This window comes from Sturnus vulgaris, chromosome 5, assembly GCF_052056855.1.
Source record: "Sturnus vulgaris isolate bStuVul1 chromosome 5, bStuVul1.hap1, whole genome shotgun sequence".
Classification (NCBI taxonomy): domain Eukaryota; kingdom Metazoa; phylum Chordata; class Aves; order Passeriformes; family Sturnidae; genus Sturnus; species Sturnus vulgaris.
This window is the reverse complement of record NC_142247.1, coordinates 38818256-38834803: the sequence shown is the minus strand read 5'-3', so window position 1 is coordinate 38834803 and position 16548 is coordinate 38818256. Positions and strand designations below refer to the sequence as shown.

Below are 16548 nucleotides of genomic sequence, written 5' to 3'. Positions count from 1 at the left end.
CTTCGCAGTGCATTAGTAGATGCTACATGCAAGTCTACCTTGCTGTGTTTCAAAGATGCCTCATACTTCCATGTGGTTTGCACAATAGCCTGATCTTGATTTGCATTGCTTCTCTAATGGTCAAAAGTTTTCTAGTTTTGGTGCTGCAAAACCTGTTGTACTCTATCTTAGAGGAACCATTTTGGCTTCCCTGTGTTCGACATGTTGAAAACTGCACTTCTAACATCAGTTTCTGGTTCTGTATGACTGAAATGTGCCAGTGACTGAGAATTGTCTTAGGAATGAGGTGGGGGGGGGCAGAGGATGTTAAGTAATAAAGGCACTAAAACCTAAGTAGTTGGAGCTTCTGAACGTGAAGATCTATAGAACTCATTCTTCAAATAAGCATTCTTAAAATGTTTGTCACCAGATGAAGTAAACATTGCATTGAAAACAACACTGCCTCCTGAAAACTTGCCTGCTCTGATAAGGAAAAGTTGAGTTTGGGGTGGAGTGGTTTTCCCCTCCCATTTTCTGATTACAGCTGAACCTATTCCAGAAAGTCAATGCTAATGAGTTGTACTTTCTACTTTAACCTCTTTTCCCCCAGTATATAAGAACTTGTTTGGCTTGTGAAACCGATCACTTGGACCACACGAAACCTTGAACTGAAATCTCTGATGAACACATGTCAGTTTTAGACAAGTGGAGAAAAGCCTGATCCTTGGCTGAGTGAAGCTGTGTGCTTGTAGTTGCCTGGCCCAAGACCATTCCCTTTGAGTTAGCTGTTCCCTTGAGCCTGTTGGTGTCTCCTGTGTCTTCTGCATAGTCACCTTTGGTGTCCTTTGCCAGACACTATTGATAGTTTCCTGCCCAGAGTTTCTGTGGCACCTCCTGGCAGCGGCCAAGCAGATGGTTGCCCTTTTCCCTCCTGTGCTGTAGCTGCCACCCACAGTGACCTGTGTGGCTTCCAGGGCTGTTGCAGAGGTGGCTGGTTCTGCAGCCCTGCAGACTTTCCTTGGTTTTGCAGATCTTTTCAACTGGAGAGGCCTGTGTCCTTGTCTTAGTTATGTTGGTGTCACTTTTTGGGGTATAGAAATAACACTTTTTTTTCTGGCTTGCACATCCTGACGGGGAGGGAGGACTTCAGGAGATTCCTGGAGAAAAGGGAGCAGTTCTGTGCAGCAGAACATGTCTGCTTAGGGTAATATGAGTGAGGTGATTTATTCTTTTTTGTTTCCTGAGAGAGAAATACGTTTAAGGGCAGTTTAAAGGGATTCGGAATTTTAGATGTGAGATGGCTTCAGAAAGGATTTGTTTTGAGCTGCCTCTGTCAACTGCCTCTCAATACAGCATGCTGTAACACTGCCTTCTGCATTGTCAGCAAGGAAAAAGTGATCAGAAGAACTGCCAGCAAAGGAGCAATTACACTATTCACCACCAGTTCATCAGAATTCAATCTTTGAACAAGTAAGGATGCCAGACAAATTAGTCTACCACATACTACTGTCCCACTTGAATTCATAAAGTATATGGGAGAAGGTAGAAAAGACACTCGTTTTTCAAGTCTATGACTTTAAAATACTCATGACTCCAGTACTGTAGATATGACTCTTCTGCATAGCAAACTGGTTACTCATATCTACAGTGGTGTAGATATGACTCTTCTGCATAGTAAATGCATTTTAGACAAGCACTAAACCTAAGAGGTTTGGCACTAACCAAAAGGTTAGTGAAATACTGATCATCAGTAACAACCCCCATTCTCCATGATGAGATATTGTCATGATTCCAGTATAATAAAGAGGAGCTGTGTATGTGCTGATTTCTGTTTCAGTAGATCAATATTGTGACGTGAGTATGCTTAGCCAAGTTGCACGCTAAATATAGATTGAAAGGGGCAGTCTGTTTCATAGCTATCTTTATGGGTACTGCAGAACTCGACAGGTTCCTAAAGGATTAAAAGTAGAGAGAGGAACTGCAGAACAAGTTTCCTTCACATGATTTTCACTGGCTGATTTCTTCCATACTGGCACATTACCTGAATGTAATTATGTTGTAAGTAATGTTTCATTCTCCTGTTTTTTAACCTTTTAGATTTTATTTCAGTTTTTTTCTGTGAAGAATTTTCAGGGTGTTCTCATTCTAAGTCTTTTTTTACCACAATGACTTAGGAAGAAATTTAAAAGTTACATTAGGGGAAAAATCATTAGGAACCATTAAAGTATAAGACAAAGTGAATCCAAAGGTCCCAACGTTTAGATTGGTTTGTTGAGAAAATAATACTTTGTCCAGTGACACTGATGTTTGTATTCTTTCTTCTTTGGCATGTCAGTGGAATCAAACGTATATATGAACTTTTTTTAATTAATAATGGTAATCTTCACTGTGTTTACATGTACAAATACCTAAATAATTAGTAATGAGTGCAGAAACATATAATTCATAATACTAATGAATCAAAGGTACTCACATTTATTACAGCTCAAGTTGTTAAGAAGAGTCTTCCCTGAAGCTGCAGGGAGGGATGAATCAAAATAGAGAAGCAACTGCTCTTCAGAATCTAAAAATAACCAAAAGCCTTTGTGCACGAAGTAGTAACTTTTAGCACGCCGTTCAAACACAGGGCTCCATAATGATTGTGTTGGCTGAGGATGTGCATGTGGGGAGACAGCAGAGCCAGCTCTGGTGGGGAGGTGGCTCACAGACTGTGCTGCCTGGTGCCACTTCGTGTTCTAGAGGAAGGGCAGTGGGTCCTGAAGTTACTGCTGCACACCTGAAAATCATGTACTAGGTAAGGTTAACCCCTATTATGCCAGCTTTTCTACATTTTCTTTGTACTTTGAAGCAACACTTCTGAACAGAGGAAAATATAAGTTGGAATCTTTTCTTATAGGCTGTTAAAAAGAAATATAAAAGTATCCATAGACTCCTGTTAATCTCCACTAGCAGGAGAACATCCTCCATTGTTAGGATTGGTTCCAGTGCTTAGTCTTCAGAATTACTGAGGCTCATTGAATGTCCACAGTGTGCTCAGCTTTGGGGAAATTACAACAATGTTCTGCGTTTGGTTTGATGAGGGAATGAGTGAGTATTTTCTGCAAACAATCAGGGCTCAAGTTTTAGGTTTTTAATTTGTTATATTAGGAATCTGTCACACTGTGTTCTGTATTCCTTGGAGAGAAAGAGAAGGCTCAGAGAGAATAGTTCAACCCATTTAGGATTCAGAAATCACCTTTAGGTGCTTAACACGTCATCAAGGGAGCTTTGCATCCCATGAAGAGCCGATTTATGTTGGCAGATAAAATTGAACTTGGGAGCTTTATAAAATACTGAACGAGTAAGGTGCATTCTGCTCCAAATTTAAGCTAATCTGTGGGAGCCCCCTCCTTACATTCACTAGCAAGAAAAATGTACATTTAGGCTGTGATTCTAAAGTGAGAAAGGCATATCTTAGAATGAGAGGGATATTACCTGGAGGAATGTGTTTTTCCTCAATCATTACAGAGGGAGATTTCAGTGACAATTGTAGAAAAACATGCCTACTTAGAGTGTCTGCATCTCCTTATGGCTAGAAGCATAGCTTGTTTCTGGAAGACATTTTTGCAATCAGAGTAGTGTAAAGGAAAGCAAAATACTGATAAAGAATAATGTGCAATACACAGAAGCTGCCTTCCTAGGTATTGCTTATTTTCTATATATAATCTTCTTTCAAAACTATATTTATATTAAGAATCATGTACTGAGTTTATGCACCCAAACTCTACAGAGAAACTGTTTTTACTAATTGAACCTCATCCAGTGCCTTTTTTTAAAGCAAGGGGTATTAGTCTGAAGAAAAATCTTTTTAAATTTGTACAAAACTCTGAAGTAGAATCGCATTACAAGACTACATTTTCGTTCCATTTTTCAAAATTAATGTGAAGTTACACAGTGATATTCTAAGGTGTATAAACAGACACATGCTCTTGTTGCTTACCTCCTATATTCATACCTGCTTTCCCTGTCTTACCTCTCAATTATTTGATGCTGAAAGAAGAGGACCTGAGTGACATCCTTTCTGGAGTGTTAGTGAAGGTTTGGCTTTCACTGTGGTCAGGATCTCACACCACCTCTTAGCAAGTACTCACCAAATCAAAGGATAATACACTACATAGGTAGCATTCAAATCAATGCTGGAGCCAGTCAAATTGACTTTTCTCTCTCTCTCTCCCCATACACATGCATATGTGCACAAACACAATGTAAAAATAAATGTTTTAATCATCGAAGGTTTCCAAGAAAAAACAAGTGCTATATATTGAGTTATCCCTGCCTTCAAGATCTAGTAAGTATGCTGGTGCTTCAAATCTCTGTATTTTAAGGATTGTTTATGCTGCTTAGTATTTCCTTAGAGCAGGATACCAACTGTTACAAGTTACTTCCCATAGCCATGAGTTAATTTATCTTTTAAATTATTATTTCTTTTAGAGATAATGGAGAGGGCTTCCTTGGAATTTAACCTGCCTGATACTCACGAAGAAGGAAAACTTTATGTAGTTGATTCCCTAAACAATCTAAACAAGCTAAATGTTTGTCCAGTTGAATCCCAACATTCACTGGGTATGTATGACAGGTGATCTGTGGATTTCTGTATGTACAATCCATATTGCATATCACTGATGTCAACAGCCTAAAAGGCCAATAGGTATGCCAAGCTCTGTACTGAAAAATGTAAGAAAAAGATTGAAAATGGCATCATTTAGAAGATCAGACAATGATTTAGCTGTCCCTGCTGAGTATTTCCACTTTAGGTTCCTGAAAATCCTTGCATTTAGTTAGGGATTTGTTGTCAAACCTGAATTTCTCTTCCATTTCAGTTGGGATTTATGAGATTGTCATTTGCAGGACAATCTCTCTAGTAATGCCTAATATACACCTTCTAAATAAATAGCATCAGAGCTCTTCCAAAGCACTAAAATTCTTATGTGGCAACAGAAGCACCTGAAAATTTCTGTTCATTCCTTTAAGACACACCTCCTGAGAACTCAAACCAGTTACCTATTGCCTGTGAGACCTTTAACCATTTTACTTTCTGGACTTTCTTTACTTACAGTTTCAGTTATGGCTCCCACATTTCTACTGGTTTGATAAGGCCTTTGCCTTTGATTTCTCCCAGCAACAAGAATATTTTCACCCAGTGATAGCTACAATTTGAATTCTTTGTGACCTGGAAATATTTTTAAACTTGGAGCTCTTCAGCAGCATTCCACATAACTATATTTGAGTCTGCTTTTATTTCCCTTATTGTAATGGTAAATTTGAGTGAAGAAATTTATAGATCAACAGCTATGTTGAAATGTGTTTTTAGTGGCTATAACTTAATCATGCTTCTAGTTAAATGTTTTCTCATTACTTCTGTTTCCAAGTCCCCTTTTTCTAATCCAACTAACTAGAGTGGTGCTGCTTTCTGTATTTAATGCAAATATTTTAGATATAAAGTACTAAATTCTCATATGTAGAATGTCTTGATAAGTGTCACTTCAACACATAGAAAATGAGACAATGGCATACATCAATTTTAATGTTAAAGAAATTCAGTATGACTGTTTTGCTTTCTTTTGCAATTTTATTGGACAGTATTATTTACTTTATGGGTAAATATACAAGGTTCTGTGGAAACATATGTGATTCTCTGGAATAATCACATGCATGCCCCTCCCTACATTTCAGCAGTAAAAAATGGTAGCTTAATAAGTGTTTTATTAATATATTTGTAAAATCCTGTGATTCCTTCTAGGATTATTCTTTTAATGTAGCTTTTAAGCTTGAAGAGTCTGTAGATATCTCATGCTGTCAACTACCTTACTCAGCAGCATAAAACTCTGGTTCTCTTGCCAGAAAATCAGAGACATGTCAAAAGCTGTTTAAAATTTATATACTGTTTGGTTGCTTCAGTAGGAGCCATGCAGTAATTTCATGTTTCAGATGATAAAATGTTCCCACTGTTTGCAGTTTCACAAGAATGTGTGCTCACCAATTCCTCATGACACTGCAGCCTGGCATGTTCAGGCTGATGAAGTAGTTAGAAGCATTTATTAGGGTAGAGCAAGCTCAGACCCATTTTGACACTACTACTGAGAACTTAGGATGCTTGGCAGGCAGAAGTAGCAGGCCCTGCCCATCCTTATTATTCTGATTAGAAAGCAATATTGGTGCAGACACTTAGTATATGGTGCATTTGTTATGAATGCTAAGGGAATAACAATAGAACCTCAAAGGACAAATATGAAAATCAGCTTACTCATGGACAGGAGTGTATTAAACACAAAATAAAGAAAACCAGAGATATTCCAAGAGATCTACCAGCTCAGTGAATTGTTCATCCCTAGGCAGGGTCACTATTAAAGTGCTGTAAGGACATAAGCAGCCTTTCCTAAGCTTTATCACTACAGGCTCAGTGGCAAAGACCCCAGAGATTTCCACATGAACATGAAACAAGAACATGATCTAGAAATGCATTTTTCACAGATGCACATGCTACTCTCTCAGAATGGCAAGACAGCAATTACAGAAGGATAAATTACAGTAATTTGCATGTAATTTTAGTATATATGGAACTGACACCAAAGTGAAATTACATTAGCTTCCTCCTCTCTCCAAAGCAGAAAATAAACCCAAATCTTTGTAAGTTATTACAGGAGTGGACAAACTTAAGATTAAACATATCTGTCTCAAGTGTCAATTTTTTACATTCACATGAATTTCCTCATGGTGTTCACTTGACTTGTTATCTTTGGGGCTTACTGACACCTCACATTGATTGCAACTATTTCTATGAGAGAAACTACTGACTTTGCCTATATATGCAACACATTCTTTAAAAATCAATGAATTGGCTTGTTGAGCTGACTCAATGACAGCATTGCAAGTTCCTTTCCTTTTTCCCCTCATTCTTCCTGTGCTTAAAGGACTACATATGTAGTCTGTATGAGAGTCTGTTCCATTCTTGACAACTGGGAGGATAGGTACCTCGTTTTTTACTGTAATGAAACAAAAAAGTAGTAAAGATGAAGAAGGCTATTGAAAACATTTGTTTTAAGATAAAACAGTCAAAACCTACATTAATTCTATCCAACCTGAGGAGCTTAACTGAGATGTTTACTTTAGCAAATGAATCATCCTAGGGATACTTCTCATTAAACAGAAAAAGAAGCATACCTAGAGGATCAAAGTGTATGATGAATCTGTACTTTGGTTTTCAGTATGAATTTTGCTTTCTTCCCTTTTGAAAAGGTTAAATGCAATCAAGCCCTAACAAAGCTGCCTGACGACAACTTCATTGCAGACTTTGTACATGTAAAACTGATGTAAAACTCTGAACTGTAAAACAAGTCAACTTCAACAAAACACTGTATTTCAACAACAGAAACTTTTTTGTTGAATGTGTTCTAACAGTGATAAAAAATGTATATTTTTTTATATTTCCAAATTCAAGTTGAGTTCATAAATTTGATTTCTTCCCTTTTCATGAAATATCACAGGAAATAAAATCTGTTGGCCAAATATAGGACGTATTCTGCATCGTTTCAAGAAGCCAGAAGCATTTTATCATGCTTATCCTAACCAACCTTATAAATTCTGTCACCAAATGATTTGTCATCTCTTAACAGATGAGGAAGAGAACACTGGTGGTACTGAAGAAAATATGGCAGGGAACAACACAAGAAACCAGTTCTTGTTCTTCGTTACCTTTATTCTTACTTTGACCATCAGTTTGGCACTTGTTTCATTTGTAATATTCTTAATATGTAAGTAAACCAAAGGGTAGTTCTTAAAAATGTAGGACTAATTGGAAAAAGAGCTTTGCTGAAATGTGTCATGCTACCTTATAACATTCTACTCCTGTATTTGCATGGTCAAAGGCTTTGGCTGGTTCTGGGCACTGGGTCGTGGTCCTGGGGGCAGAAGCACAGTCAAACAACACTTTCTCAGGGCTAAAAGGCACAATTTCATTCTTAGTGCTAAGGATTTGTGAGCTTCAACAGCTGTGAAGAGTTTATCTCAGCAGCATTATATTGTGTTGCTAAAAATGGTGACTGGAAATGAAATTAAAATTTAAAGGAAATTGTGTATGGCAGTGAGATACTCTGGCAATGTGCCTTCCAGCCCTTTCCAGATAAAATTCAGTACTGGGGTCATTCCACTGAAACTGGAATTCCACTCAGGCTAACACTTAATTCAGGCAACTTGAAGGAAGACCTGACCCTTTGTCATCAAAGTACTGTCTGGAAATTGATTTGGAACTAAGAAAGACTTAAGCATAAGAAAAAGAATTAGACATTTATCAAGATTTGCATGTAGCATTGAATCTGTAGACACAATTACTGTATTCCAGTATTTTAGGACTGATCAAGTGGGTTTAGCTAAAGACATGGCTGGTTAATGGACCCCTTGTCATCTCAGGGCTTTCTGAGCTAAAAATATTGAATAGAATCTGAGGTGCATTATTTCAATTTACAAGTCTTTTTGAAAGAATTGGAACCCATATGAAATCAAGATTTCTTATATCCTGTAGTAGGGAATTTGCTGAAACATAGTGAAAATCCTGACTTTTCTTTTAGGCGTGGAAATTCTAACCCTTGACTAAATTTTCTTACAGGGACTCAAAGAAATATCAGAGAAGTAAAAAACATAAAGTGGATTTTAAGTAGCATGATTGTGAAATCCTAATTGAAATATCTCATACCTGAATTTCAGATTTATATAACATGGAGCTGCTAAAAGTAGAGCCTTGGCACAGAAAAATTAGTATTGGGTTACTCTAGTGGAAAAATTATAAACTAGGGTGAAAAGATTTCTTACAAGAATTAAAGCAGTTTGCTTGGGCTCAAGTTGATGGAGGCCTGAAACTGATTTCCAGTGGTCTTTCAGTTTATGTTGCAATGTTTTATTAGATACATATAGTATGTTATATAATCTGAGATGCTTGCAAACTACATGCATATATTCATTAAGCATTGCTACTATTACACTTACGCTTCAAAACCCATAGGTAAATTTTTTAACTTCAGAAGGCCAAAATAAAAATAGCTCCATAAGTGCATATTGGCATGCCAGAGGAGGCTGGCCTCGAAGTGCCAGTATTTGCAAGAATTTTTCTTTAATTTAAAATAAAATACATGCACATACTTACCACAAATTGGATCTTGAAGCCCCTAAATAAGACATTTCCCTGTGGACACTGATGGCTATGCTCCCGAAAACTGCAAAAATTATCTGAGCCATATATAATTTTATTACTCTGCACTAAACTAAAAGAAGAATCCAGCAAAGGAGCAAAAAACAACATAGTTATCAGGTAAACCCACCAGATGTATAACTTATTATTAGGTTCTGCAGTTGTTCTCCTGTTTAATATTTTTAGTCATCATAATTCCTTATAAAGTCTCACAGAAATACAAATGAGGGTAGTGATGCTCTTCACTTGAATGTTACCAATTTAATGTGGTATATTTTCCTTTTAAAGTTCAAACTAGAAATGAAGTGGACCAAATATCAAGCAGACTACTATCTGAAAAGAAGAACATAGAAGAGCTGAAGAAACTTAACAATATTATATTAAAGCACCTGAATCAATCCAGAATTATGGAAAAGCCTTCTGATCTTCATTATTACTTCTTTACCCATGCTGAGCTCAAAGTCCCTGGAGAATAGATCTTCTTTGGAAAGAAATTCAACATGTTCATAACTCAGATATTTTCACATATGGCACACAGATTGCTGAAACATTGCTGGAAAAGCCAGATGAATGAAAAATTTTGTCAAATAGTATTTTATCCTGTTTTACGTGGACACAGATTTGTAATACTAAGCCCATATGATTCATGATAAACAATGGATTGTCAGTTTGGGGCAAGACATCCAGATTCCCTGTGCATAGTAAATCACAGGGGTAAGGGCTTAGTTTTACTTTAAATGTAAGTGAATGACCACAGAAAATCAAGAGTTCTGTTCATGTGATTCCGGCATTACCTTGTTCACTTAATCATTCTGCCGTTACCTTTGTACAAGCTTTCTGTTTATTTCTATTATTATGTGTATTTAAGGATAACTTCAGATTTCATAACTTATAAAGAAATCCATTTCTGGTCTAGAGTTTTGTGGTTTTCTCTTCTGTGAATCTAAGCATACTGATATACTACTCTTCTTGTGAAAAAAAAAGCAAACAACAACCAAACAAAAAAAACCCCTCAGACTTGAATAACATCAAACCCTTTCATAAGATGCCATAATAAGCCCAGATTTTTATTGACAGAGTGAGTTGCCTATTGCCTTACCTGGAAAATGTGTTTAGAGGACTCAGTCTGGAAATGTCACAGCATTATCACCACCATTCTATCTCATAGCAATGCCAACACACTGTACTCACAATTTGCAGGTGAAGCCCAAGTGATGTGGGGAAAATACTGGATGTTCTTGTACTCTCTGCTACAGTTGCTGCTGGTCACCGTCAGAGAAGGGCCAGATGAAATGTGGTTGGAACCTTCATGGTTTTAATGTCAAGCAATACCTCAGAGGCTAGAAGGATCCACCCTCTCTGAGCTTACACAGTTGTGGAGACAGACATCTGAAAGTGTGATTATATAAGGGCCTGCTGGGTAGCTTTGTCATTTTTAGTATTCAGAACCTTCTACTGAAATATACATTAAGAAGGCACCTCCATAATCAAGCAATAAATTGGTTACTCCTGTCGTGATGGTGCAATGGCAGCTGACAACCATGGAATATGTCCATCATCATCTCTTTCACTTAAAGTTCTCATTCTCATCCAATTGTTTCTTATCTCTTCTGGATAGTTTTACAAAAAAGTCACCAAAGTCAACAGCCTGCATTGCAGTCTTCTTTTCCAGAATTCATGACAGTCCTTTCTGTGATGACTACTTCATTGTCTGCAACAAAGTGAAGAACTAAGTCCAGGAGAATATATTGGTACCACTCTCCCTGGATTTGCCCATCAATTCTATTCCTGCTATTATGAGAGCTTTGCTTTACACCTATGTTTTACATCACCTTCTTTCCTGTTTTTTATTTTCCTGATGTATTACTGTCAAGTTATTCACATGAAAATGGTGAAGATTGGTTTCAAGAATTTATTATTCCTGCTCTTGCTTCCCAGCTGCAATTTTAGTTATCTCCTCTGGACATCACAAGTAGTTTTTACAAAGGTGACTCTAATATCAGAGAATGCTATCAGAGAATGATAAAAATTAGTATAGAAAACTTGTAAGTAAAGGAGCTCTGAAAGTCTAACCCAAACGTTTTTCTGTAAATGCTGTTAAATGATAAAAGAAAAGGTATCTTAAGACTAAAATCATTACACTTGCAGTGTTGCTTCTCTGTTCTGCTCTGAGCTGTCACCTGCATTTTAGTGACAGTATTAATTTCTCATCTCTCCTACTCCCATTGTAGCCTCTGTAACTGCTCTCAAGCTTCTGCCTTGCATTGACCCACATCCATACTTGTGAGCCAGTGAGAAACACTAGTATTTGGCACTCAGTGTATCTCAAATGTGGATTTGTCACATCCCTCATTACAACTGTAGTTATCAGAGCAGTCTGTGGTCCACTAGAAACTGATACCAAGAGCCAATAGACTTTTTTTTCTGGCAGGAAACTGTAAATAAAATGTGTGCTAGAGCAACAGTCCCCAAAGAAATGGAAGTTTCCTCATCTTTCTGATGTCCTCAATTATTCTTAATCTTGGTTGTTCAGTCAGTACTCATAAAAAATCCACTTTTTTCATCTCTGCTATTGATTAGAAGTGTTGTTGTTTCATTCCATGGTTTCATCCTGCAAGATGGTGAGTGACCTCAACTGCCCCAGACTTAAGACCAACTGAGTCATAACAATGTACAGGCATGCTCAGTATCATACAGAACTGATCATGCTTTTCATATTTAATTTATTCTTCACTTGCAGTGATCAGCAATTAAGATCAGTGACTGAAAAAGTGCAGAGGTCAAATGCTGATGCTGCTAGTGCTGCTGAAACACACCTATTGTTGGGAGATAACTTGCAGACACAGATGACGTGGGGTAGCACTGCTTATGGCTGCCTTTGGCTTCTCAACTCGAGTTAACAATAGTTAACAACATCCATTTGCTGTCAGAACTGCTTCTACATGACATCAGAGCAAGGGTTGAGAGCAGAGTGCCACAATCCCTCCATCAACACTTTCTGGAAGACCCCTTACAAGCTCCTTTAGGGGAACTTTTCCGTCTAATCTACTGACAGTGAAGTATTCCCAAACAAACCAATACTTGACATTTAAAACCTCCTACAAACCTTACTCTGAAGTGAATTTCAGCTCAATTCATCGTCCCATAATCCTTATCTCAAATAAACAGCTAAGTAAACTCCAAGCTCCAGCTGCATGTGACGTAGCCACTGTGCTGTATATAGACGTTTCAATGTCTCCTGCAGACGTGGGTAAGATCTCAGTCTCCTGTATAGCTGCACATTTCAAGAGCCTTTGCAATGCCTGGTATTACAACCAGAGAAAGATGATCTGACAGCTTCATCTTACAGTAGTCACAGCTGTTCTTGGTTGTACTGTTTCTTCCCTTTTTCTCTTATTTGCAGTCTGTAGAGGTATCTACCCAAAGTAATTCATTCACTTTTCAGTAATTCCACTGTGCACAGAGGGTTCTGACAGATTTCCCAACATACCACTGACACTCATCTGCTGCAAGTATTATCATTGCTGAACTGACAACATGGTTTCAGGAAATTTTCTGCTGAACAAACCTGGACAATATTAGAAAAATGCTGGTAAGTAAAGAGGAAAGTATGGAATACTTAACCAACAATATACCTCCACTTTCCATCAGAAACATCATCATGCCAGTCCCTGAAGGGTTGGCTGAATCTTTAGGTTGTTAGATAATATCGGTAGACAAAATACTTTCTTGCCTTGGTTAGCTTGCTGAGAAATTCACACCTTTGTTCCAGATATCCACATCAGCATTTGTTCTTGTTAACCTCAAACCATCAGACAGTATTTGACTAGAGAATAGTATCTGACAGTATCTCTGGGGAGAATATACATTACTAAATAGTAGAGGGTCAGCTGGACCCCTTGCTCGGGGTCATGTTTCCTTGAGAATATCAGCTTGTACTTGGCCTTGTGCTGCTCTAGAATAAAACAGCTCAAGCTCAATATCTACAAATAGCATGTAAGAACTGAGGGTAAAACATCTTTTATAGACACCTGTCCATGTCAAAGGTTACATGAATCTGAACAGAGGGCACCTTCAACTGAAAATGAGGCACAGACAATAAAGAGGGATTCCAAGAGACAATCAAAGTTGTCCCTCTGCCTGACAGCAGCATTCAATTTTCTCAAAAAAATCCTGACAGGGGCTTGTCTATTCACATTGTAAAATATTCAAATAATGGACTGTCCACGGGCCTCCCCTTCTAATGTTCAACTAAATGAATGTGGTTACATCTATTTTCCCTGAAGACTAACTAAAATTTTCCCTGATGAAATTTAAGCCCATTATCTACTGAGCAATTTCTTGTGAACATGAAAAATAGTTTGTATCTTCCGTTTTTTCATTTATTTGATATTATACTAGCTGCAAAGCAATTTTAACTTTGAGAAAGCTCTTTTGCCCTCTGAGATACTTGGAATTTTAATCTAACATTTATTCTTAAAGTCTACGATGAGTTCAGCTCATGTGCTTTGTTCACTGGTAACAATACAAAGCTAAACACGGGTTTATAAAAAACAATAATGATGATGTGTGAACTCTGAATGTGGAAAAAGAGAAAAGAAAATACCAGATGTGGCAAAAGGATTGTCACAAATTTGTCAGACCACACACTCTCGAAGGTGATGTGTTGTGTGTGGCACACAATCCAAACTGTTCAGGAGCCCTAAATATGGTCGAGGTATTTGAAAAATCAGCAGAGTGGCATAGTGCTGAACAAAGACAAGAACTATTGTCAGAACACAAGAAGAAGAAAATTCCCCTTCATGGAGTTTTGAAGTCTTTGAAGATCAAATATTTATTTTTGTTTTATCAAAGCATAGTCTTGTAAAATTATACAAGACTGCCTTCAAATATGAATTGTCAGGTCCAAAATTCCAAGTTTTCTTATTAGCTTCACCCTGTCTGACTGGAGTTTCTGCTCTTGAGATACAGAACCTAGCCCATTGGAAATGAAAAATATCTGTTTTGACAGACAAAATCACAACTAGTTCTGATTAGAACTCTGATTAAGCAAAACCTAGATAAAACTAGTTGCTGCTATTTTTTGACAGCAACTAAAAAATAGATTTATGTTTTGACTAGTGACTGAAAATCATTTGTCCGAGAAGATGCTTACCTTGATCTTCTTATAGGCTGCCAGTATAACTATCTCGGAGATGCTGGCGAATAATGGAAGTTGGATCAAAACCTTAGATCCCAGCCCAGTGCTACTGGGATTAAGGGGATTGTTCCTTTCAATTAAAAAAAAAAAAACACATTCAGTCCATTACATGTTACTGTTACTTTCCTGACAAATTAACATGGATACTAAGATTTAAAGAGGGATGGAGGGGGTGTGTGTACTGTCACTTCCTCTGGGATACATTAGAAATAATAACACTGAGGCTACAGAACTTAGTCCTATTCAAGAACCCAATCAATCTTAGTATTTAAGAAAAGGCTTTTATAGACTCAGTTTCTGGTTTCTGGGCCACACTTCAGTGATCAAAATGCTGTCCACGATTCACTGATGAGCCAGCAAAACCCCTGAATGGTAATGAGAACCTTCCAGTAGAAAGAGTCACAGCACAGTGCTGCTGCTAATTTGTCACTGTGAGGAAAACCGCATTACACACAAGGTGAAAGGACAATTTAAAAATCGATTGCCTGCCAATTTAAATATCTATTAATAATTATGGGTTTGCTTTTGAGTTCTGCACTGCTCATTTAATCTTAATATCTTCTTCATCACATAACTGACTTTGGAAAACAGTGTCTGCCTACAAGGTGACACGAAATGTTGAAACTCCCAGACGCCCTTTACTCCTCAGTAAAAGCTCATGGATAATTCATTAACTTTCCATTTTTAGGGCGTCTTTTTTTTTTTTTTTTTTTTTTTAAGCTTTAGTTTTTTCTTAAAGCAACACTGAAACATTTTCTTCAGAAGAAGTCTTCCTGAGTACTCAAAATTATATGGGTACATATTAATCTTGAATTAAGGTGACAGGATAATAGTAATGGGTTCAAAGTGAAGAGGGAAAATTTAGGTTAGATAAATGGAAGAAATCCTTTACTGTGAGGGTGGTGAAGCACAGGTACAGGTTGCTCAGGGAAGCTGTGGATGCCCCATCCCTGGCAGAGTTCAAGGCCAGGCTGGATAGCGTATTGAGCAACCTGGTCGAGTGGTAGGTGTCTCTGTCCATGGCAGGGGGTTGGAAATAGATGATCTGACAAATCCCTTCCAACCTGAACCATGCTATGATTCTATGATTCTATACGTATGTAATAACAAAATATTTTTAGTGATTTTTTTTTAACAGAAAGTATGACATGGATTCTGTGTCTTTTCATGCATTCAGATTATTGTGCTTGAGCTGCTATTTTTATCTGAAATAGCTTTTAGGTGGCACTTCTTGCATGGACATGAATCAATGTTCAAACTTCCTTAGGTCCTAGTGTTTTTCCTAGTGACCTAGGCTTAAAGCTACATTCAGCTTCATAAAAAAACCTGCAGCAGGGGGATTCCCAGCCATGGGTACTGAGTCAGCTCACTGAAGCACACAGGAAGTAAATGAATTCCAGGGAACTGATTCAGCACCTATAAATAAATGCTGATGGGCTCACTTAGTGCCTTCTCCTTGAGGAAAGGTGGTACTGACAACACATCGAGATAAACTGATGAAAGAGGAAAGACTCTGGAATTTGAAAGCTCTTCCCCAATGCTGTTCATTTTTGTGTCTTCCGCAAGACAGCTCTATTCAGGCACCTATCCTATCCTATCCTATTTTCTATCCTATCTCTCATCCCATCCCATCCCATCCCATCCCATCCCATCCCATCCCATCCCATCCCATCCCATCCCATCCTATCCTATCCTATCCTATCCTATCCTATCCTATCCTATCCTATCCTATCCTATCCTATCCTATCCTATCCTATCCAAGTGACCTTTGAAATGTGCAGACGACTTTCAGTATTCCCCTTCGAAGGAAGGAAGGAAGGAAGGAAGGAAGGAAGGAAGGAAGGAAGGAAGGAAGGAAGGAAGGAAGGAAGGAAGGAAGGAAGGAAGGAAGGAAGGAAGGAAGGAAGGAAACAAGCAGGTGAGGCCTGCACTGGAAGATGAAGATGGACAGAGGGATTGTGTTTGACAATCCTGGAAAACATGAATCTCTCAAATACCTGCTTTGGCCATGTAAGGGCACAGCTGGGGTAGGGACTCTCATCCCGGTCCCATACCTCATCACATCTTGGTGGTAGAGAATGGGCAATTTTTGGGCAGAGAAGCCTGTTGTGTGCATGGGAAGGTCTGTGGTGGCCCCTATGTGCATGTG

General features: G+C 38.0%; 1 protein-coding gene across 3 annotated transcripts; it reads left to right on the top strand.

Annotated features, from left to right (window-relative positions):
* The first annotated feature begins 20 nt into the window (after positions 1 to 20).
* On the top strand, positions 21 to 11646 carry LSMEM1 (leucine rich single-pass membrane protein 1). 3 transcript variants are annotated; one of them, XM_088165480.1, is made up of 4 exons: positions 21 to 2037; positions 4450 to 4581; positions 7632 to 7769; positions 9488 to 11646. In XM_088165480.1, the coding sequence occupies exons 2-4, from the start codon at positions 4455 to 4457 to the stop codon at positions 9673 to 9675; spliced, it is 453 nt and encodes a 150-aa protein (XP_088021606.1). In that variant the 5' UTR covers positions 21 to 2037; positions 4450 to 4454; the 3' UTR covers positions 9676 to 11646. The 3 variants fall into 3 exon arrangements, with proteins under 3 accessions (XP_088021606.1, XP_088021605.1, XP_088021604.1); XM_088165479.1 differs by lacking the exon at positions 21 to 2037 and adding an exon at positions 2049 to 2773 and having other exon boundaries at positions 9488 to 11645; XM_088165478.1 differs by lacking the exon at positions 21 to 2037 and having other exon boundaries at positions 2049 to 4581; positions 9488 to 11645.
* Positions 11647 to 16548: the final 4902 nt, after the last annotated feature.

Bases quoted from the DNA above. Each gene is read 5' to 3' on its own strand.
- LSMEM1 (XM_088165480.1), top strand. From the start codon at position 4,455: ATGGAGAGGGCTTCCTTGGAATTTAACCTGCCTGATACTCACGAAGAA. The intron at 4,582-7,631 runs GTATGTATGACA...ATCTCTTAACAG, and splicing joins TGAATCCCAACATTCACTGG to ATGAGGAAGAGAACACTGGT. The intron at 7,770-9,487 runs GTAAGTAAACCA...TTCCTTTTAAAG, and splicing joins ATTTGTAATATTCTTAATAT to TTCAAACTAGAAATGAAGTG.